At 35.5% G+C, this 23,855-nt stretch overlaps 1 protein-coding gene and 1 long non-coding RNA gene across 2 annotated transcripts; both read left to right on the top strand.

Moving 5' to 3' along the window:
• Positions 1–6,978: 6,978 nt before the first annotated feature.
• On the top strand, positions 6,979–9,071 carry LOC138328749 (uncharacterized). The gene is made up of 4 exons (XR_011209347.1): positions 6,979–7,087; positions 7,574–7,739; positions 8,057–8,220; positions 8,998–9,071. It is a non-coding gene; the product is annotated as an uncharacterized lncRNA (long non-coding RNA).
• Positions 9,072–9,199: 128 nt separating this feature from the next.
• Positions 9,200–10,863, top strand: LOC138328748 (uncharacterized). The gene is made up of 4 exons (XM_069275499.1): positions 9,200–9,331; positions 9,534–9,680; positions 10,133–10,179; positions 10,518–10,863. The coding sequence occupies exons 2-4, from the start codon at positions 9,560–9,562 to the stop codon at positions 10,701–10,703; spliced, it is 354 nt and encodes a 117-aa protein (XP_069131600.1). The 5' UTR covers positions 9,200–9,331; positions 9,534–9,559; the 3' UTR covers positions 10,704–10,863.
• The last annotated feature ends 12,992 nt before the right edge of the window (positions 10,864–23,855 follow it).

Below are 23,855 nucleotides of genomic sequence, written 5' to 3'. Positions count from 1 at the left end.
AAACAAATTATGTAATAAATATACCTATATATATATCCCTAGTTATAATGTCTATCCGTCTAATGGACACTCCCCTATATAGCTACATGTCACTAGTTATATAACCTTTTTCCATCTGATTTACTTAAGATGTTCCACCGCCGACAGAGCATAAATGATATTTATCATTTGAACAATAATTGGTGTTTAATCGTGTACATATGTCTAATTAACACAAAAAAATAGTATAAAATAATTTCTTTTGCCTTTGGTGCATGCGCAAACAGTACTTAATTCCATATAAGATATAGTGCCACGGGTTTTTTTCGGGATGTAATTAAATATTTTTCATATTTTTAATTTGAAGTAAAATTAGAAGCTCATTCAATGATGGTGTGTAAAGTAAGTAACTTTTGTTTTGCAACTGAAGAAAAACATTAAATCGTCTGCTCCTGTTTTTGATAGTGAAAAAAATACCATTTGTCAGCGATAGGGCGTCTTTAAAAAATCAACCGAACTATATATCTAAATTGTATGTGTACAGTGGCGTAGGAAGATGAAACGTAATGGGGGGGGGGGGCAAAGGTCCTCAATATTTTGTAACCCCCCCCCCCCCCCCCCCCCCCGCTAAAAGGAAATTAAAGAATACGCAAATTGGCCAAATTAGCGTTTGATCGCCGAAGGCGCGAAATTTTGGTGTTTTAGGGGTCTGAGGGTGACCCCCGGGGAAAAATATTGTAATTTAGAATTGCTGAGATGAGCTTTACAATGTATTTTGATGATTTTGCGAGTGCCCGAAAGCGCGAGATTTTGGTGTTTGGGGGGTCCGGGGCCTCCCCCGGAAAAATATTATGATTTAGAATAGCTTAAATGAGTTTTGATGAATTTGCGAGCGCCCGAAAGCGCGAGATTTCGGTGTTTTGGGGGTCCGGGGGTCTCCCCCGGAAAAAAAATTACCATTTTGAATGGCTAAGATGAGTTTTACGATGCATTTCGATGAATTTGCGAGCGCCCAAAGGCGCGAGAATTTGGTGTTATGGTGTCCGGGGGTCTCCCCGGGAAAAAAATTACGATTTAGAATGGCTGAGATGAGTTTTACGATGTATTTTAATGATTATAAAGCGTTCTTAACATGGTAGTTTTTCGATTTAAAGCTACCTGCATTTAGAAATGATAATTGTGTCGTCATAACATTATGCAACCATACTCGATCTGAATACACCGGCTTCACACCATCGGCACATTGTTGTGTAACATAAAAAATGAATAATTTTTTTGCTAAGACAAATTGATCTTTCAAGAGACATTTTTTAAATAGTACATAGACTCTCTTGATGGACATTTTAGTCTAGTTCGTTTGTATTGAATTTAAGGTTTGACATATGTGCTTGAACGTTTTAGGAAATGCGCCGCGCAGCGGAAAATTTTCTAAAATGAAGTACGAAAAATGTGCAGGAGGACCCTTTTTTCTTTCAAATAAGCATTTTTAGAAAATTTCAGTCGGCGAAAATGGGGGGGCAAAAAGACATGTTTGCCCCCCGTCCTGGGGAACGGGGGGGCAGTTGCCCCCCCCTGCCCCCCCGCTTCCTACGCCCCTGGTGTATTTTCATGTATTCAAAGCAAAAATATATACCTTACATATACATTTTAGACCTATGTAAAATGTATATGCTTGCTTAATAAAGTACATGTACACCTGTATGATATATACATAATTAACGGGTGAAAATACCTCTCACTTCTTGTCATATTTTCATCACATACTCTAAAGCTTCATAGAACGTATGCTGATTTACTTATCGATGTATGTATCGGCTGTTTCACTTAATCAGGCCAATATAACCGATAGAATACAAGTGGCTTCTTATAGTGGTGTTATTACATCTATATCCATTAGCCGGATGAAATTTCAGTGATCCCGATTTTGAACTCAAAGCTGCACTCGGTTCCGTGATAAACAGCCAATGCCGACAGATACAGTTTCTTGTGTTTGGCGATATTTTAACGTTGATAAACATTGCCAATATTTAAAATAAGATGTTGTAATTTTGAAAACTTTCTAATTTCAGGTATAGGAACATTTGTAGGAAGTCAAAACCCCTAAGAAATCTATGTAAATCTAATGATTTAGTAACTTTAAGGACGGAATATTTATAGGATATGTCTTAAATTTTCCTTGAAAAAATACAACTCATTAAATGACAGCCCCGCTTCAGAAAGTAAGACGGTAACCCTCCACTCACAAGCTACATCAAAGGCTGCGCCGGCGGATATCAAAGGAAAATCAGTCGTCGCCCCAACGTCACGGTCAGTGCACAAACACGAAAGCTCCTGCCTTGTACTTCCCCAAAACCCAGTGTCCTTCTCATATATACGTCCTTGCATAATGAAATATCAGGGGCGTAGGAAGCGGGGGGGCAACTGCCCCCCCCCCCGTTCCCCAGGACGGGGGGGGGGGGGGGCAAACATGTCTTTTTGCCCCCCCATTTTCGCCGACTAAAATTTTCTAAAAATGCTTATTTGAAAGAAAAAAGGGTCCTCCTGCACATTTTTCGTACTTCATTTTAGAAAATTTTCCGCTGCGCGGCGCATTTCCTAAAACGTTCAAGCACATATGTCAAACCTTAAATTCAATACAAACGAACTAGACTAAAATGTCCATCAAGAGAGTCTATGTACTATTTAAAAAATGTCTCTTAAAAGATCAATTTGTCTTAGCGAAAAAATTATTCATTTTTTATGTTACACAACAATGTGCCGATGGTGTGAAGCCGGTGTATTCAGATCGAGTAGGGTTGCATAATGTTATGACGACACAATTATCATTTCTAAATGCAGGTAGCTTTAAATCGAAAAACTACCATGTTCAGAACGCTTTGTAATCATTAAAATACATCGTAAAACTCATCTCAGCCATTCTAAATCGTAATTTTTTTCCCGGGGAGACCCCCGGACCCCATAACACCAAATTCTCTCGCCTTTGGGCGCTCGCAAATTCATCGAAATGCATCGTAAAACTCATCTTAGCCATTCAAAATCGTAATTTTTTTCCCGGGGGAGACCCCCGGACCCCCAAAACACCGAAATCTCGCGCTTTCGGGCGCTCGCAAATTCATCAAAACTCATTTAAGCTATTCTAAATCATAATATTTTCCCGGGGGAGGCCCCGGACCCCCCAAACACCAAAATCTCGCGCTTTCGGGCACTCGCAAAATCATCAAAATACATTGTAAAGCTCATCTTAGCAATTCTAAATTACAATATTTTTCCCCGGGGGTCACCCTCAGACCCCTAAAACACCAAAATTTCGCGCCTTCGGCGATCAAACGCTAATTTGGCCAATTTGCGTATTCTTTAATTTCCTTTTAGCGGGGGGGGGGTTACAAAATATTGAGGACCTTTGCCCCCCCCCCATTACGTTTCATCTTCCTACGCCACTGAATATAACGTTAGATAAAATTACAAACACCCCTGAAACACATTGGCTTGCATATAATATAAATATTCATGAGATTTCTTTTTATTTAAAAAAAAAAACCGCCAATATTAGTCTCTCTTGATTCTCTGTACGTTGTAGTTATCGCCCTTGACCGGAACTCACCAGTCCATTAAGACAGAAATATTAACGCGAGGACTGACAGAACAAGAAAATAATGATATTGCAAGCATTCAAGACATTTTCTGGGAGGTAATGGTCAAGGTCTCGACTTGTTTAAAACGACAATGTGTAAATGTTTACGTTGATTAGAAAATAGAGATCGCAATCACGATAAAGCGTCGTTCATGTTAATCCTACAAGCCCTGTCACTTGTCTGCTTCTCGTGAAATCCTTCACCGGTCTGGCGCGGGTGTCAGCCTCCCTGTCTAGGTACTAACCCCGGGGCCAGTGTCAACATGGCCTTGTTATGTTCAGGAGATTGGTACGGTGGGTGATCAACATTAATATTAAACGCTACATGCTTCTATTTACTGGCGTGCGGAGGAAAAATCATGCTTTGTTTACAATAGAACGATGATGTATCAGATAAATTATATGTTATTTATAAAAACGCTTACTTTTTATAGTCCTAGTGCTGATACGAATCAAGTCTCTGTATGATGAATCACGTCTGTGACATGTTTTCATTTGAAAGTAAACTGAGTGTTAATTATGGAAATTATAGCTGACACTATCTTGCTTTAATAGTTAACATGCATAACAGTTATGTAGTTTAAAAATACAATAGATCTTCATATATGCTACAGAACATACAAATGTAAAATCACGGGTAATATAACAGGTACACGAATATAATAAGTAAGTGACTTTAGAACATACCTTGCATGCTACACTGTACTGTACAAATACATGTAGTTTATATAGAGAAAAAAACCTGATAAAATATAATATAACAATGTTTGTAACAGAAAACTGATTAAAGATGCTCCACCGACGACAGAGCATAAATGATATTCATCAGTTGAACAGTAATGGTGTTTGATCATGTATATATATGTCTAATTAACACAAAAAAATAATATAAAATAATTTTTTCGCCTTTGGAGCATGCGTAATCAGCTAGTACTTCCTTCCATATAGGATATAGTGGCATGGAATTTTTTTGGGATGCAATCAATTATTTTCCATATTTTAAACTTGAAGTAAAAAAAGAAGTTCAAACTTTTCAATGGTGGTAATGGTGTAAAGTAACTAACATTTGTAACTGAAGAAAAATACGAAATCGTCTGCTCCTGCTATTGATAGTGAAAAAATACCATTTGCCAGAGGTGGAACATCTTTAAGAATTAAGTTTGTCATACATCATCTGCGTATAACTAAACAGGTGGTTTCAGAAATTCCTTGCCACAAGAAGCATTTAATTGTCAGGTGGTCACCATCTCGACTTCATAAATATATAAAAACAAACCCTTACTGACCAGTCTCACACAATGAGTAACAGATTGATTTTAAACAGTTTGTAAAATTAACGTATTCAGTTTGCATGGTTTGTCATATACATTGTATTTAAAATGAGGATATTTGTGGCAATTTAGACAAGGGGAATAGATAATCCTGTAAGTTCCTCCTTCCAGGGGGTAGAGCTAATGTGGGCGTGTGGTCTAGAAAATTAAGATATCACTATTATTAGTTTATCACATGTACACAGATGCTATCAAAACATACCCCACCAACCACAAACACACCCTACCCCCACCTCAAACATTTTCATGTAAAAATATCACAGCCATTGTATTTGTAGCAGCTCATTCTCCACTCAACTCTGAAAAGTACATATTCAAAAACTAACAGTTCATAGTCACATAATTGTCACAGCTTCTGATTTAGTTACACTCATGCTGGTATAATCTTTGATTATACATGTACATGTGTGTAAGCCTCAAAGCTTAATTGGTTAGAGAAATTAAGAAAAACTGATTACTTAATGTACGTTCATTATTGCTATGGAATAGGAGGACCATATATTTGTCAGTTTTAAGACCTTCATATCCAGTTAATAACATTCTGTCCTGATTTGCAATTCATATACAGTAATGTGTGGTAGGAAGTGCCTTGTGTATTATGCAAAACATATCTTGTTTAGTTTGTAGGGTAAATTTCTTTTAGTGTACTAGTTGGCATGTATTCATGCAGGTTGAGGAAATCATACCCTGAACAATAAAAGGTCTCTTTAGTTTATGAATATCTATTATCTTCAAGGAGACGAGGACGTAAACCCTGGTATTTATGATAAAATTATTTCAAATATCATTTACAAAAGTCTTATCACATCTTCTATATAGATCTTGACCCACCAATATCATGCAGGTACAATATATGAGTTGGTAGCAACTACTTTTCATTGGTTAATTATAGTACCACTTAATTTGGCATAAGAAATTTGATTCAAAATTACTCCCTTAAAGTTTAACAGTACCCCATATCTTGAAAGATATATGATTAATTACAAATCACTGCTTCACATCTTGGTACATGTAGCTGATATATACATTACCGTCAGGGATATCTGATGTAATTTAGCACATATCTAGCAGTACCTCCACAGCCAGGTTTAAACAACAAAAAGTACTGAGTACCGTCTGATATTGAAAAACTTGCATACCAGTATGTACATTTGTACCTATATTTAACCACACATTTTCACATGTGCATCCAACAAGTACAGTGTAGATTTAGCAAGGAGACTAACGGAAATATACTAATAAAAAACAAATCAAACATCTGTCATGAAATAATGTTACCCATGCCCTTTGATTTATTTTGTCCTATAGCTTAGCTGTCCTATTGTTATCATGTACCTATGCAATTTCTAGTAATGAGAGGACATACAGACATTTCAGTTTTTCTTTTCTATTTAAAACCTTTATCATCTTTTTCATGAGACTTTTGTGATGTATTTAAAATAAGACATCTTCAATTTAATTCTCAGTTTGCAGAAGTAGTTTGCATTATTTATGTTTTTCATATTATATTTTGTGTTTTTTTTGTCTTTCAGATGACAGATTTATTACCAATATCTGATAATTACAAGAAATGGCCCACTGGATGCTGATAATTCCCATCCACAGTCCAATGGAGTAACAGAAAAAAATGTCAGATGTTAATTTGGCAGATGTAGATGTTGGAAAGACGGTGGAAGAGGATGTTTCCGACAAACTTTTCCTGGGGTCAAGTGATACGGATGACTACATAAGTTCTGATGAGGAATCCACACAAAACAAGAGAAAACAACTCTAAAAATTTGTCAAGTCATGAAATGCTATCTGGGCCCTTACATTTGAGCTGTATGGAGACCAAGCCTGTATGTAATGGTGTAAGGGATCCCTTTGGTAAAGACCCTATAGTGAAAATGGGTCTGTATCAGAATATATGGACACTGAGGTACACAAAGAGGAAAGAGATTTAGAAAATGCAGGTTTTGACACAAGTGTTTGCTATGAGGAATTTGATGCAACTTGTTCAGGTTATATTTCTGATGGTAGTAGCTCAGGTGCCGATCTCAGTGTAGTTTAAATTCACACGGATCCACAGATAAACAATGCAATGGGAAGGAGGATAAAGACTTGAAGCCTGATATCAGAGGCAAAGAAAAAACTGTTGTGGAAATAGGTAAATATGGTTCTATAGCACCAATTTAATGTTACTATATTCGACCCTATAAGCACCCATGTCCCTATAAGCACCCCTCCCCCTTTTTGAGGCCTCAATTTCAATTGCCCATGCATAAATAAGGACCAAAATTACATAAAACGGTTTAGATTTGCAATAATATTGACTTATTAGCACCTTTTAATTTTTATCTATTTTTAAGCGCCCTGGGCGCTTATTGGGTCGAATACGGTAGCAGCCAAACATTGTCCCCATACTATGTTAAAGCTACATGTCTAGCCTACAGCTGTTATTCAGGATGTAAAAACCAAATTAAATTATCTAAGTCATTCCATATCTATGAGGGAATTCGAATGAGTCAAACATAAATTTTACTTTTGACTTTAGATAGTCATGTCTTTTTATTATCACGAATATGTTTTTAACTCGTCCTGCAGACTTGATTGTTACCATGATGAGTTTTAGATTCATTATTTAATGTTGCAGATGCAGTACATGTGGAAAGTAGTCAGAATACTTGTGTCAAGGGAGGTAACTCTGAGATGAACACAGATACAAAGGAACAAAAATCAAATATATACAGTTGTGGTTCTTGTGGAAAGCAGCTGAGTAGTAAAAAGTGCATTACGAAAGCACAGGTGTTCACAGAGAGGTAATTAATTAATTTAAATGTTGATTTGATTACTGGAAAAAAAGCCTGACTTTCATTATTATAAATATACTCGCATGTATTAGTATTTTACATGTGATGTGTAACAATAGATTCATCATGATGAGAAAGAACACTTTAGTACCCTAGATACATCAATAGCTTTTTCCTCTTTAAATGCATTATTGGTATTTAAACAGCAAACAAATGAAAAATATGGATTATTATGGCCTAGGTATGCACAAAGATCTTTTCCCCTAGAAGCAATATTATTTAAGAAATTAGTATATAGAGAATGTGATATTATATTTGATTTATAGCTTATGCCTCAACAATTAATGATGAGCTGTCGGATGATCAAGATGAAGTGATGGGTCCACCAGTGAAACAGCATCGGCTTGACGAGGAGGATCACTTTGGGTTTGAGGAGGATCAGTCTGGTCCCCAGCTCGTTGGGAGTAGTCTTACTGACAGTCCTGATCAGGTGAGATGTCAGAGGCTAATAGGATCTTTCCCTATCTAGAGGGAGTGACTCACGAAATCACAACAAACTGAGAGGTAATTTGTGAACGTCTAATCCGAGTATACCGAGGGTTGGACATTCAGGAATTCCCTAGTGGGTTGTGATTTTTTGTCACACCCTCTAGATAGGGAAAGATTCTATTAGTAGGGAATGATTCTTTTTCTCCAATAAGCAAAGAAAAAGAAGAGATAAATGATTTAAAAAGAATCGTTTTCATTGCGATATGAACATGAATCTGTTGTCTGCACTTCAATATTGATGAACTGTCATCGACAATTGTACGCTCATGGTCAAACCGTGTGAAGTCATGACATCATGTAATTGTCTTCAGGTTCAAAAAGTTAGCGCACCCAATCTGTCATACCTAGGTGATTGACAAAGAAATCTTCCTTGCTAAAAACCAGTGACAAATGATGTGAAAAGTGGGAGAAAGCCTCTTCATTGACAAGTTAGAGAAAGGACATATACTTGTTGAAAATGATTAAACACACAGCTTTTGTCTGACCAAAATTTGTAGAGGGGTCTCTGTACGTATCATATAGAGATTAACCTTGAATAAACCATCAAGTTTTGATAAATCAACATCCAGTCTATTTTGGTGAAAAAATCATTTACCCTTTTAATTGCAATTTTATATTAATTCAAAGTAGAATGATAGTAATGTGAACTGAAAATAATGATGTGATGCATGATAGCTGGTATTTTGATTCTAAAACTCACTTACTGTCTGGGTTTCAGGCCCAGTTAGATCACCAGATAACCTCCTACCAGAGCTCCCTTGATCATCAAGGATCGGAAACAGCTGAACATGATCAAGCACCAGTGTATAAATCCTGATAAGTGTGACTGCTGCGATAGAGTCTTCCCAGACAAAAACTACCTCATTTCTCACATCCGATCTGACACACCAAGGTCAGAGCAATATATACTGTGTAGCTATTGTGATACAATTATCAGCAATGCTGACGATTTAGCGGAACATTTAAAGTCAAATCACACAAATCAACAACAGTTGTCCAAAACAAGACACCAGATCCAAATGAATTACAATCACACAAGAAGATATATGCAGGTGAGAATTTAAAACAACTGTTAGTTTTCCTGACAGATTTTAATCCTCAAATTGAGACCATTTGTTTTCAATTTTCACAAAGTCTTAATTAGTAATCGTTTGCACTTGTAGACTTACCGCAATTGTATGAACTTTGCACCAGTTTAAAAACAAATAAAAAGAAAATTAAATGCTGCAGCTTTATAACTTTATTTTATTTAAGAGAAACAAAAAGCAAATTCCAGGCAAATGGACGGAAATGTAACAAAATATACAAATGGTGATGATTATCTCGAAAATGGCATTGATTTTACCTGCAAGTTGAACCAGTCTGAATCCCCAAGGGCACGTAAATCTTCCTCTTCCAAATGTATGACTTGTATGAATGCCATTGAAAGGCCTTGCTACTTTGTTGAGTATTTTCAAGGTCAAGTGAGAATAAACAAAAAGCTAAACAAGGTCAACTTATTCAAAACATTCCATCCTACCTTTGTCGCATAATTTACCAAGTATAGGCCCTTTGCCATTTCATTTAACATACAAGGGTTATCTCCTTGCTATATACAAGCTGAGGTATTTTTCATGTTATTTTTGAGAAATAAGACTTACTAAGTTATAATCATAAATTTGTTGTGTTTTTTATAAAGATGTTAACTGTATCTTGTAATAGTTTTAAAGAAATTTCAGGGGTGAATGAGTTATGATGCTTGACACTTTGTGAGTACATTACAAAAAAAAAAAATCAAGTTTTGTTGAGATGACATGGGATGTAATTGTAAATGAATTCAGTAACTACTGATTCTTTTTCTTATTTTTTTTCAGATTCAGTATCCTCCGATTCGCCTTTGGAAAGGGAAGCTAAACTAAAGGTTTGTAGCCAATTGATGAAGAATTGATAAAGGGGTAGATTGAAAATATTTGATGCATAAATTTAACATGATATTATGCTGCTCATGTATACATACTACCAGTATTTCAATTTTGTCTCTTGATGACATGACATGTACAGTCGGTCATGTGCTAAACCAACACACAACATATACACAGGCATTGATTTTTATGTCCCTTATTCAAGAAATGAAACCTTTCTCTGAAAAACCAACCAGTGTCGTGAAAAAACTTTATAAGAATATATAAGCTTAATGTCTTTAAAGCGGTTTTAGTCTCTATTTTGATATTCTTTGAACCTTTTTATTGTTGATTATAGGAAGACTTGAGGAAAACCAGCAAACTTCCACGTTCTTCATCAGCTGACTCCATTACACAGAGGTTCAATTCACTGCCATCACAGGGGCTATACAATGGTGTCACTGACAGGGCTTCCCATACTATCACTCCTCTTATATACCCTATGATACCAGTGACCATGGGGATGACCTTGACCAGGCTGTGACACTCAACACCCCAGAAGGGGTCATGTACCAATGTAAGGTATGTGGGTACCAGACCCGCATCAAACAAAGCATGTTTAAACACTCCGTATCTCACCGTGGTAAGAAACATTGCTGTAGATTCTGTGATATAACATTTACTGATTTCCTACAGCTTGCAGCACCATTACTGCACAAACCATGGCGAGGAAACGTTTGTATCAAGGGGACATAACTTTGTACATAACATACATCTAGGATGATCCGGTACAGCATAAACAAAGACCACAGAGTGTTTTCATCTAATGGCAAGGATTCCCCATTCAACCAGAATCTCACAGCTCTCACAGTCTCACCCATGAGTCCCGACCGGGGTCATCCGAGGGTACATATATCTGTGAATGGTGTGGGAAGTCGTATGAGAAATACCAGTTGTATCTTGACCACTGTATGACATTTCATGCCTCGAGGAAGAGCTACGAGTGTTCAAAGTGTCATGCCAAATTTTCCTGGCGGAAAACAGTTTAAATCAACACACAAAATTATGTATGAGCTCGAGTCGGAGATCTACAGATGTGATCAATGTCCTTCAGAGTTTAAACGTAAGAGAGACCTAAAAGTTCATGTGGAGGGTAAGCATGGGGAAACAGAGAAAAACTACATACTTGTTCCTGTGGTAAAACTTATAAATGGCAGTCAGGTCTGGCTAGACACAGGAGCAAGTCTGGATGTTTCTTTATGGTTCACCCAAATAAATTCAGGACTAAGACTGCTCTCGATATATGAGCTTAATTTGTATGATTGGTATCACAAATACTTCCTCAACTGACCTGATTTTAGTCTAGGTATTAACTTCAAATGTGATGGTTCATATATTTAAGAGGAAATAATGATGTTTTTGAAAGTCGATATGTACATGTAGGAAACCATCTTTTTGATATTGGATCAGATTGTTAATAAAATTGAATCTCTCCTCTTGGAAAAGTTGGTATGCCTGATCTATTGGTATACTGTTAGAGAGGTTTAGTCTTCCTAAATGTTATCACGAACTTAGCTAAGCATTAATTGAGATTAGACTCCACGGAAATGTATTACATTTTTGTGTCGCCTTCAATGCAAGTGTAACACATAAATATCACTATGTGTTGACGTCAGTTACTGTTAGATTGCGTCGGCGGTCAAAATCTCTTTAATATTTTAAATGTCTGGGAAAAAAAACGTAACAAACTTCAAACCAAATTATGTATATTACTATATAAATGAGATCTCAGATGGGTTTGATACTGGTCAAAAATCCGTCATTATTTGCAAGAGTTACAGGACTTGATAACTTCACTTAGTTATTAACAATATACTCGACTGTAAATAACTATTTTTTGTGATGTTAAAACTGCTATGCAGGCGACACATCCACTTCCGTGAAATTCTTGTTGTACGTAATGTATCGGATATTCTCCTGTCTCCCATAATATGATTATTTAATAGACACAAATTGACGTCAAAAGTTTTTTTTACACAACATATATATAATATTAGTGTTCAGTACATTTTCAATTTCCTCGGAGGTATGGATAGGAAATAGAAAATGTGGAAATTCAATGCACAAAAACTAACCATAAAAATGAAATATTGTTTTATAAATGTATGTTGGTATCTGCCATGTGAATATTTGTTGTATTACAAAAATCTGAGATCAGTTTTCACATTTAATATGAAAACTCATACCTTGTGTCTACGAGAAAGATTGAATCTCACTTTGAAATATTTTTGTATTTTTTTCAGAAATAAATGGAAAATATTTGATTATGGACAATCAATGAACCAAATATTATAAAAAAGTAAAAGTATTTTTTTTAAAATGTATCAAAACTTTTCTACAAATGTTAATGATTTCGTTAAATTTTATTTGTAAACTGGCATGTGCTTTTCTGATGTGGTAATACTTTCAATTGAGTAGTCAAACTAACGTTATTTAAGATTCATTATTAAGATTTCTAAAAACTGTTTAGTTCACCATTATTGATTGTTGGGCTATTCAACTCGCCATTAATCTGCGGTCTACCTGTCCATCCCTCTGTCAATTAACCATTTTTCTTCTCGCTTTCTTAGCAATTTGATAATTTTTGGATTTTCTCAAATTTCACATGTAAATATATGTAGGGCCTATCTACGTATTTTGCGTTTTTAGGTCAACAAAAAAACAAGACATCCTGCAGTAATAATGAGTATTTCACCGCTAGGCATACTACGTTTAAACATAGTATTTTCCTGTGTGAATCAAATGTTTCAAAGGATGAAGGAGAGAAATGAAAAAATGAGAAAAATATTTATTAAAGCATAATTTATCTGTAGCTGTTGTAGATCATTTTATGGAGGGTGCCAAGATCCCTCTGCGATCTCTTATTCTTTTTATTTTTTCAATGCCAAACCTGAATTTTGGATCCGGAAGCAATATCTGATTTTTTATTCCTTTTTTAATAAGATCATATTTATGCAATTTGTTTACCATGACAAGGTGAAATGCATATACTTAGTTGTTTATTTGTATTATGTCTTTTAGTTGTCTTTTACATAAAATTGACTGTTTACTTGTTCATTGAAGTCATTTTGATTGTTACAAAATTGTTTAAAACTATTGTGTACAAAAATACCATTTACTGAAATACTCAATTTAGGAGGATAATGTCTTTATATACATAAATGAACTAGGTGAGATTTCAACTCCGAGTACAAAAATACCCAATTTTAGGTCATAGATACTATGTTATAGACCAAGAAGAATCTCAGTCTATGTAAAGGAAGGGAGGCCCAAGAAATATTGTTATTTTTAGTACCCCAAAAATATTGTCTTGTGTCAGTGAAAAATTAGGAATGATGCCAATGTCATCATCTTGAAAATTTTATTTGTTTCCTATTTTTAATTACTGATTCTAAGGTATCAGATGACAGTAAAGCCTTTGGACCTCCTAAGCTTGTTACCAAGACGTTTGGGCTACATTTCATGATTTGTTCTATAGCTCCATACACTGATAAATCCAGATATATAACACATGGGCTATTCTACTCTCATGCGACCTTTCCTTATTTTACATTTTTATTCAATAAGTTTTTTTATCATCAAAACTCATGGAAGTTTTGAGCAGGTATATTACTTTTTGTAAAGCATAATAGTCTCTTTTAGCAATAGACGATAGATATATAAGTATTATAGAGTAGCAGATATTAAGGAGACCTTACTTGGTCACCATGAAATTCCATAATGGACTGATCAGACTTTATTAAGAAGGGTCTAAATATGTCTTCATGGGTGAATCACTCCCTTACAGTAATGGATGATGAAAATGTGATGATCGCAAGAAATGAATGAGATTATTTGCATTAATAACAAATGCTCCTCTTCGACATGGAGACATCGATAAATTAGGTTCCTACAGCTTCCATCATATTTTGATATTTTTTTTTTTTTCAATAGTTGTGTTCATGGTTTAAATTTTACATGGAAGCGTCTTTTATGTAACTTTAATTTATTATTTGTAATGCAATATACATCAAAAATGAAAGATCTGATATATGTTTCTACTTGTTATTTATTATGTAAAAATGTTTTGCAATAGAGATTAATTAGAGATGTGTTTATCTTAAAAGGATACACATGTAGAGGTTTCTTTATATGTGATATGGATTATTGATTTGAAAATGTTGCAAAATAGTGAATAAAATCGTAAAATGATTGTGTTACTTTATTTTAAATTAGTATCCACAACTAGTCACTTGCCTTGAACTCAAATTACAAATGTAACTAGCAAGTCATTTTGTATGGATTAAACTCGAACCTTAGCACATTCCTCAGTGCACCAATAGGGCTTGCTGGAGTTTTTTAAACCTAAGGTCAAAGGCCAAGGCTAATGTTACTTATTATACTTACCTGGGTCGAGGACCAAGGTGAGGCTGTTATGGGATTACCGCAGCGTCCCGGCGTCCGGCGTCTGTCGTTCCCGGCTGTTACGGCGTCCGGCAACAATCGACTTCTTCTCCATAATCCGCTGCGGTCGGCTTTTTCTAACAAAAATTTGACTGGCAGCCATCCGTATGGGCTACCTAACTGAAAATTGTAAAAATGATAGGGGCTGAACCCCCGGGGCAGGGCCGGCCTGAGAGGCGGGGCCTAAAAGGGTCATTTGCCTTTGTTCCATATAAATGTCTTTTCTCCTGAAACCAAGATGGGATAGCACCCATAAACTGCAATGGTAGAATCCTATATGGGTGGGATTCAAAATTGTAAAAATGATGGGGCTGACCCCCCGGGGGCCTGAGGGGCGGGGGTCAAATGGGGGTAAATTTGGCTATCTTCCATATAAACAACTTCTTCTCTGAAACCATGCATGGGATAGCACCCATAATGCAATGGTAGCATCCTTATAGGGTGGGGATTCAAAAATTGTACAAATGATGGGGCTGACCCCCGGGGGCCTGAGGGGCAGGGTCAACAAAAGTGGCCAGTTTGGCTATTTCCATATAAACAACTTCTCTGAAAACTAAGCATGGTATAGCACTCATAATGCAAATGGTAGCATCCTTATAGGGTGGGGATTCAAAATTGTGCAATGATAGAGCTGACCCCCGGGGGCCTGAGGGGACGGGTCAAAAGTAGTCAATTTCCATATAAATGACTTTTTCTCATCAACTTAACATGGGATTACGCTCATAATGCAATGGTTACATCCTTATAGGGTTTGGATTTAAAATTTCTGCAAATGATGGGGCTGACCCCCCGGGGCCCTGAAAGAGTGGGGTCAAAAGGGGTCAATTTAGCTATTTCTATTATAAACGACTTCTTCTCTGCAACTAAGAATGGAAGAGCACTTATAATGCAATGGTAGCATCCTTATAGGGTTGGGATTTGAAATTGTACAAATGATAGGGCTGACCCCGGGGCCTTAGACGGCAATAGATGCGAGGTCAAAAGGTCAATTAGGCTACTATTTTCATATAAATTACTTTGTCTCTGAACCTATGTATTGGATAGCATATTTGTATGGTATCAATAGCATCATTGTATGGTTGTGATTCAAAATTAAACTTTGGGAGTCAATTTTGCTAATGTTTTTAATTGTCAGAGTCTTGTGATAATTACTAACAAAAAAACCAGGTGAGCGATACAGGCCCTCTGGGCCTCTTGTATAGAACTTGGATTTCTGTGCGATATGTCTAATTAGCTTAGGTAATTGATCATTCAGAGGAATGATTGCTAGGAATGTTCTTCCATATCTATAGGAATGTTGTGTTATTAGTGCTATGAAATTACAAGATGTGTCCAGATACATTACCTAATATCTCACTAAGAATAACTATCAAGAATATACAGTCATGTACTTGTTTAGCTCCAAGGGAGAAGGTCCCAGCTGATTTTGGATTTCATTTCTTTCTTGATTTTAATAGTATGATGACACTGAATTACATGGTCTTCAGATACCCATGTAATATTGTCTTTAGATCAGTGGGGAAATGTGAAGTGCTTAAAAAACTACTTAAATTAATTCGTACTAGACGGAAAAAATCCATATGCATAATCGTTATACGATTTGTTGATAACATACTAAAGCTTCAGGCTTTGTTCATTTTGTCCAGACCAAACCAGTTTTCCCCTGTGCTGAAAGTTGTTTTTGATATACAAGGTGCATGCCATCTCAGCAATTGCCATGAGAGTTATTAGTCCAAAGAGAATGCTTATGCATTAGTTGACGCAAAAAGGTAGACATTGTCTATGTTTTTGATAATAGATTTTCCAGTCTTTGATCACGGTATATCCCTTTGAGTACAGTACTAATTTCAAATAGACGTACTTTTGACAGTAATTAAAAGGACACATATAATGAGTACGTTGCAGAATACGTGTTACCAAACCCAAAAATTCCTTAGAAATCAGTACTTGCATTGGAAAGTAATGATGCTGCTCATGATAATTAAAATGACCTAAGGGTTTATTTGTCATGTTTTCACGAAATGGTGAAATACAGAAATGTACATCACAAAATATAAGTGTAAAAGGCGTAAAACAAAGATAAGAAGTCTGTGGATCATAGTTTTATCACAATGGTTCGCGTATTCCGTAATAACTACCTGCTTCATAAATATGTGTTGTTAAATTGTGCATCAAATAAGTTTCCTTACGAATAGGAAGTCAGTGCATTATATATGATATTTGTTATTTTGTAATTAAATATATTTTATACCCAGCACTCCAAAACTCCACATTGACATTAGGAGTATGATGGAAGTAATCTGTGGTTTTATGTCTGTTTTAAAGACAAATGTTGGGATGTACACAACGTTCTCCTAAACGACTGGCTAAAACATGAAACGATAGGAACACTGTAGGATCTACATGTTGTGTGTCTTCTATGAACCAAAGGACGCTTACTATTGTTGAACAACTGGTCCAAGATAATGAAACTGAGACGAAATCGCTTCAAGTTCATGTATACATATATATAATTTATGGTTAATTATTTTGCGTTGATATTCTTTTAGGTCGGTATAATAAACATCATTTAATTGGTACAGTTTAACCATATATATAACAATGACTAAATTATCAAAAGTGTTATTGTAGCTACTTTTTATCTCGTCAGCAATTTAGACAGACGAGATTCATTTAAGCGTGTGTTCGAGGATTAGATATTCATTTGAACGTGTTCATGAGTATCAGATGTTGGTTCAAACGTATATCAAAGGATCAGGTATTCATTCGAACGAGTACCTAAAGATCAGATATTCATTCAAACGTGTATCCGAGGATCAGATATTCATTCGAACGTTTATAAGAGGATCAGATATTCATTCGAACGTGTACCTGAGGATCAGGTATTCATTCGAACGTGTAACGGTACACGAGGATCAGATATTCATTTGAGCATGAATCCCAAGGATAAGATATTTAATCGAGCTTGTATCCGAGGATCAGATATTCATTCAAACGTGTACATGATGATCTGATATTCATTCGGACTTGTACCTGAGGATCATATATTGATTCGAACATGTATCCGAGGATCAGATATTCATTCAAACGTGTATCCGAGGATCAGATATTCATTCAAACGTGTACATGATGATCTGAAATTCATTCGGACTTGTACCTGATGATCATATATTGATTCGAACATGTATCCGAGGATCAGATATTCATTCAAACGTGTATCCGAGGATCAGATATTCATTCAAACGTGTATCCCAAGGATAAGATATTTAATCGAGCTTGTATCCGAGGTCAGATATCCATTCAAACGTGTACCTGATTATCAGATATTCATTCGAACGTGTATCTGATCAAGGACATTATAATCTTCGTTTGGACAGATATGGTATCTTTCTAAAATGGATGGAAATTGTTCAATTCTTTAACAGTTTACGTGGTTGAAACGTTGTGAATGACTGCTGTTATATATACTAGTGGGGGCAACACCTGATGGAGTGTCGCAGATTAAATGAAGAGACTTGCGAAGGGGAGATAACTCTTGGAGCTATTTCATTATGTTAGGAAATCATATCACAGTTTGAAGTAAATTGAAGTAGATCTTATTAAAGACAGGGGCCCATGGGCCTTAACGGTCATCCGAGTCGGATAAAGAATGAAACAAAGACATATAAACACTAAAGACTAAAGACTATACAAATGCTCATCAGGCTCTTGAAATCAGTCAATGATTATACAATGTAGCAATTTGACCTTTTAATCTTTAAAGAGTTTTTGATTCCATTACATCGGTGACATTTCCTATGAAAACTGAGCAAATAATACTCATAAATGTGTTTCCCCAATATAAACTTAAGTAAATGACCCCCTCCCCAGGGAAAAGTCTGAGACCCAAGGGCCACTAATATATGAAGAGTACTTGGTTCCATCATATCTTTGGATTAAGAAGATGATGGGTTTTTTTTTTAATTTTATATACATGTATATACAAAAGACTGTTAATACACAATTGTAGTTTTAAAGTTCCAGGATTAGGATCATCCAATTTCGATGAAAGATCATTGTCTAATGAGAGCAATGCTATCGATTAAGGCCGATTAAAAGGAGTCAAATGCACGATGTATGGAATAAATCCTCAAATAATCGTAACAATGACAATTTTCAACATGTAGAGTTCGACGCTTCCTCCAACAGCCAGTAGGTGGTCATAATGCCTTTCCCCTGAAAATCGACAATGTAACATTTATTATCTACGGATTTCGTAGTTTATGATGAGAGTGCATATGAGTTTTTGTTGTAGCTTGAATACATAAAAATCTATTTAAAGATGCCCCACCACCGACAGAGCATGAACGATACTCATCATTTGAGCACTAATTGGTGTTTAATAGTGTATATAATTTGTCTAATTAAAACCAAATATATGTAAAAATAATTTAATTTGCCTTTGGTCTATGCGCAATCAATGGTTTTTTTTTCCATATAGAACATAGTGCCAGGGATTTTTTTCGAGACGCAATAAATCATATTTAATAATTTTATATTGAAATAAAATTAGAAGCTCGAACTTTTCAATGGTGGTAATGGTGTGTAAAGTAAGTAACTTTTGTAACTGAAGAAAAATACTTAATCATCTGCTCCTGTTTTTGCTAGAGAAAAAAACATTTGTCAGCGGTGGAGCATCAATTTCATCGTTATAATTCGATATAATCCAGTAAAATTCCTAATTAAGCGATATCTTTTTTCTGAGATATTGAAATAAACCAATCATATGCGACGTTACAAACAGCGACGTCACTTTTACGTTATAGTAATGTAAATATTTAAGCCAATGAAAATGCTCGTTAAAAAAATGAATACTAGAAGCTTATCTAGTAGAAATGATTTGACAAAGTAATATCTTTTTTTTCTTTTGTATTTATTGGTGATGTGTTTAACCCTTTGCTTACACACCTTTATGCTGATTTCGCCTCGACACTCCACTGTGAACATGCCCGTGCTGTCCACAGCTTTCTTCGTGACGTCACTTATGTGAATCTTCGATGCTACAGAAAGAAATCGCATTAGGAGTTGACTGTGAGAGTGGGTAACATCGGAATATGATGAACGAAACTCATCACATATTAAAGACTCATAGTCATATATATTGTAGTGTTTCGACATTCTTAGTGATGTTAGGTATATCGTATACAGCTATTTCCATCTTCTTTTTATATAATATTAGTGAAAGTTAAGGACTGTTATAAAAGCTCCCGTCTCATGAAATGACGGTATGGACATATCGAAGTGGAGCTGAATCGTATAACAACTTAATAATGTATATCAAGAAACTAACAATATCCACAGCATGTCAGAAAACTAGCAACGTGTTCTATTTAGCGGAACGTTACTTCTGGGTTCTGTTAACTAAACCCAACTACGGTAATCGTAAAACAAAAATGAGCGAGGAAAGTGAAATTATCGTTATTAGCTTTTTAAATATGAAACATAGTATATTTGCTACTCGTATGACACTAGGCTGATGTCCGCCATGTTGTATTTCGCGTTCTTAGAACGTGAAAAGACCGTGAGTGTACCATTTAACGAAGCCGTTCCACGTTGGCACATTCCGGAACGTTCCGCTAAAATGGATAAACGTCGGCAGATATGTGACCCTCTGGTGTTAGAAATCCACAGACGATGATAACCTTTGATTCCGAGCTACTTCCTGGTTGAATATGGATGCTCATTACGGAGTTATTAGTGTATTTTTAAAATTAAAACTAAACGAACACTGATCTAGGTCACTTTGAATCTACATTCTCCATTTTTATCCTGAATTGAACGACCTCTTATGCAGATTCTGTATAGGTTAACTTGAACATTCCAATACAAACCATTTATATTGTGGCTTATTGTGCTATCGATGGGTCTTCGCCTTAAATTATTTACGCGAAAATACGAAAAACAGCAAAAAATTAATTGCCTTTTCGTTAAGTAAAAATTACGCGGACAAGTCGCTGAACATTTTGTTTTCGCCTTGTAATATTTACGCGACAGCCCAATGAACGTCGACTTTTCGCCTAACAAAATTAGAGACCACCGGCAAAACGACGCCGTTCGTCGGATTGGCGACTTTCGGCGGGTTGTTTGCGTATTTTTTACAATGCGAAAAAAGTTGCACGAAAAGATTATCGGGCATGATGTGAACGGGGGGTTTCTGCGTTAGAAACAACAACACGAAAATGCGATATGTAACAAATCAGGTCACCACATATTTAAAGGGACAATTCAGTGAGGCTAATTCTGTTAACATTAACCACGAAGCAAAATATGACATTTAATGTATTGTTCTATATTCCTTATGAAAACATATAACAAGAAATATTAATAAATTCCCGACATTCTAAGGGTATTTTGATTGTGATTACCGTTGAAATTCCAAATCGTTGATCAATACTAGCCAAAGTCATGTTTCGTTAATCAAATGCAAGATATAACCACCGAGGAGTTGGTGAAATTATTTTTAAACAAGAACATGCACATATATAATAAATCATAAACACACTAGTGTAAAAGCGATTTGAGCAGTTCTAGACAAAAAAATGTCTTTACTACATTCGCAAGGGAAAGGGTACAAAACATACAAGGACGTCCGACCACTACAAATATATGTGTAATGGTGGACAGCTAAGAGTGTTTGAAACTTTTCACACTAAGGGTGCGGTGGATTTTTCTGGCATATCACAGTAAAACCAACTAATATAATTTCTATTAGAACTGGTTTGTTTCCGATTTATATGCAAAATTTTAATGTACTCGTAGACTGAATTGTCCCTTTAATATGCCCTTGTTTCGTTTCCATACTTACGGGCGCCCCGTGGAATTCCTCCTAGAGGCTGGTTACTGTGTCTCCAAACAGACAATATCTTGGCATCTTAAGGCCTTACCACCCGGTCAAACATTGGCCCTGGATACCACATTATTAAATGTCGCATGTTTCGGGAAAAGTGAAAATGTCATGAGTGTAATAAAGTGTTTACAAGAATTAATGTTTGCCGTCTTCCATATCACAGCTGTTAGCCGCTAACTTGTTAAGTACGTGTGATAACTGTTGTATTATACATTGTGTCATGAGACGCATGATCGTGTATCCATGCCCTTTTGGAAATACAAAATGTGCATTTAATATACCAGGTCACATGTGTTTGGCATTAAGAGTGGATCGATGTTAGGCTCATTCTTAATATCAAGTAGCACGGTTGTGAATATTCGCTACGACAGTATAACTTAGTGATCGGGTAGCACTGCAAGTGGACAGTTGCAGTTTATACCTAGATGTAGAGTAGATCTAGCAGTATATTGCACGTGATATATCATTTTTAAAATATATACGCATAAAAAAAAAACAAAATGCGTTCGCAAAATCACCTCTGTTCTCAAAAAAAATAAATTAATACGAAAATAAACTATATTTTACAAAAACCTTGTAATCCGTAAAACCTAAATACAAATGTAAAAACAATATCAAAATCTACTCAAAAAATAGGTTTCTTAAAAAACTGCACATTGTTTCACCAAAATATAAATATGAAGAAAAATTCTAAAAAAATCCCCCCCATCAAAATTAGAAGGAACCAAGAAAAAGGCCAGCAGAACGCTGTAACCAAGATGACGTTTCACATTGTCCATAACCATATTGTTAGATTTTTTAAGAAATCAACAGGTAAAATGAAAAACCATGATGGCAACATGGGTTGAAATGATGTGTCGAAATCACTTACAGTGTTTTATTATCAAGTAGGAACTAAATTAAACACGCATGAACTCAACTTTAACTCCACACAATACCGCTATACAGGGGTCAGCCGTTCCCACCCATACCCTGTGGCTGGTTAATAAAAACGTTTAATTTTAATCATAATAAAAACAAACAAACCCAATAAAACCGTATATCTGTTTTGTTTTTTTTCCCACCTAAAATTTTTTTTGCCAAACGTGGACGTATTTGTCACCCCCCGGTGGTAAAAACTTACAACAATGGTGAGGGTGGGTTTTTTTGTTTTTTTCTCCCATTTTTTTTAACTGACTGGTTAAGAAACAATTTAGGATGACGCCCCCGGGAAACCGCTTTATACATGTCCTAAATGAACGAGATAAACATCACGCCCAGTACTGGAACGGGACGAACTGGCTGGCAAGTAACAGTAAAAAAGTGGTAAATCATACTGCCCAAATTAAAGATACTATAATCAGAAAAACATATACTCCGTCAGAAACCTGGATGTCAACATGTAACCAGTATATTTGGTCACATATAGATAGGTTGAAGAAAATGTCATAAATTAGCTCGGAATAGACAATCGAATTAACAATCATACCTTTTTTTTCTTACACTATATTGTGTCCACGGAAAAAATCTAATTACGTGATCTGAATTTTAATTATATTTGTCGGAATAGACATATATCTAATATCTTAATTTACCGGTTATGTAACGTTGTTACTTTTTGTAGGTATTTCTTGTTTGTAGATCGTAGTCTCGTTGTGGTGTAACTGTACAACTCAGAACGGATATACGTAGCTACTGTATAACATACGGAAACATGGTTATTTATTAGGATTTATCCGTTTTATAATCAACAAAAATGACTATGTTATTAGTAGTTATATAATTACCCTTAATTACCCAACAGAATTTGGTTTCCAATTAGGATTTACATATACGTGCATACACTATTGTTACTAAGATACACATTTGCTTGACCTGCACAAAGTACAATGTAACATACTTGCAAGCCGTACATATAAATGTAAATAATTATATATTAGTCCAAATTTCAGTCATCAATGATACTAAAGAATTTAACACACATATTTGTATAAAGCGTGTACATCTTTTTTTATATATTCATTTGTGTTAATGAACGGACACGTACATTGTAAAAATAAACCCTAGTCCAAATTAAACGTCGACAGAAAGGAGTTACAAGATAGCTAAGAATATTGATAACCTTTTCTAGATTGGAAATGACAATTAGAATTCTAAAGTTAATTAAAACGTTTATTGTTTTCTTAAATGTCTCCGCTAATAAAAGTAATCTAGAAACCTCTCTTACAAATGGTTTGTTTTTACAGGATCATTGATAGGTTTTGTGCTGTAACAAACTCTCTGTGTCAACGTCAATGCAAAAATACATTCAAAACCATAGTCCATTCA

Source organism: Argopecten irradians, chromosome 8 (assembly GCF_041381155.1).
Source record: "Argopecten irradians isolate NY chromosome 8, Ai_NY, whole genome shotgun sequence".
NCBI lineage: Eukaryota > Metazoa > Mollusca > Bivalvia > Pectinida > Pectinidae > Argopecten > Argopecten irradians.
The sequence above is the reverse complement of the archived record's forward strand: the minus strand, read 5'-3'. Positions and strand labels throughout refer to the sequence as shown.

Bases quoted from the DNA above. Each gene is read 5' to 3' on its own strand.
- LOC138328748 (XM_069275499.1), top strand. From the start codon at position 9,560: ATGGACGGAAATGTAACAAAATATACAAATGGTGATGATTATCTCGAA. The intron at 9,681-10,132 runs GTATGACTTGTA...ATTTTTTTTCAG, and splicing joins TAAATCTTCCTCTTCCAAAT to ATTCAGTATCCTCCGATTCG. The intron at 10,180-10,517 runs GTTTGTAGCCAA...TGTTGATTATAG, and splicing joins AAAGGGAAGCTAAACTAAAG to GAAGACTTGAGGAAAACCAG.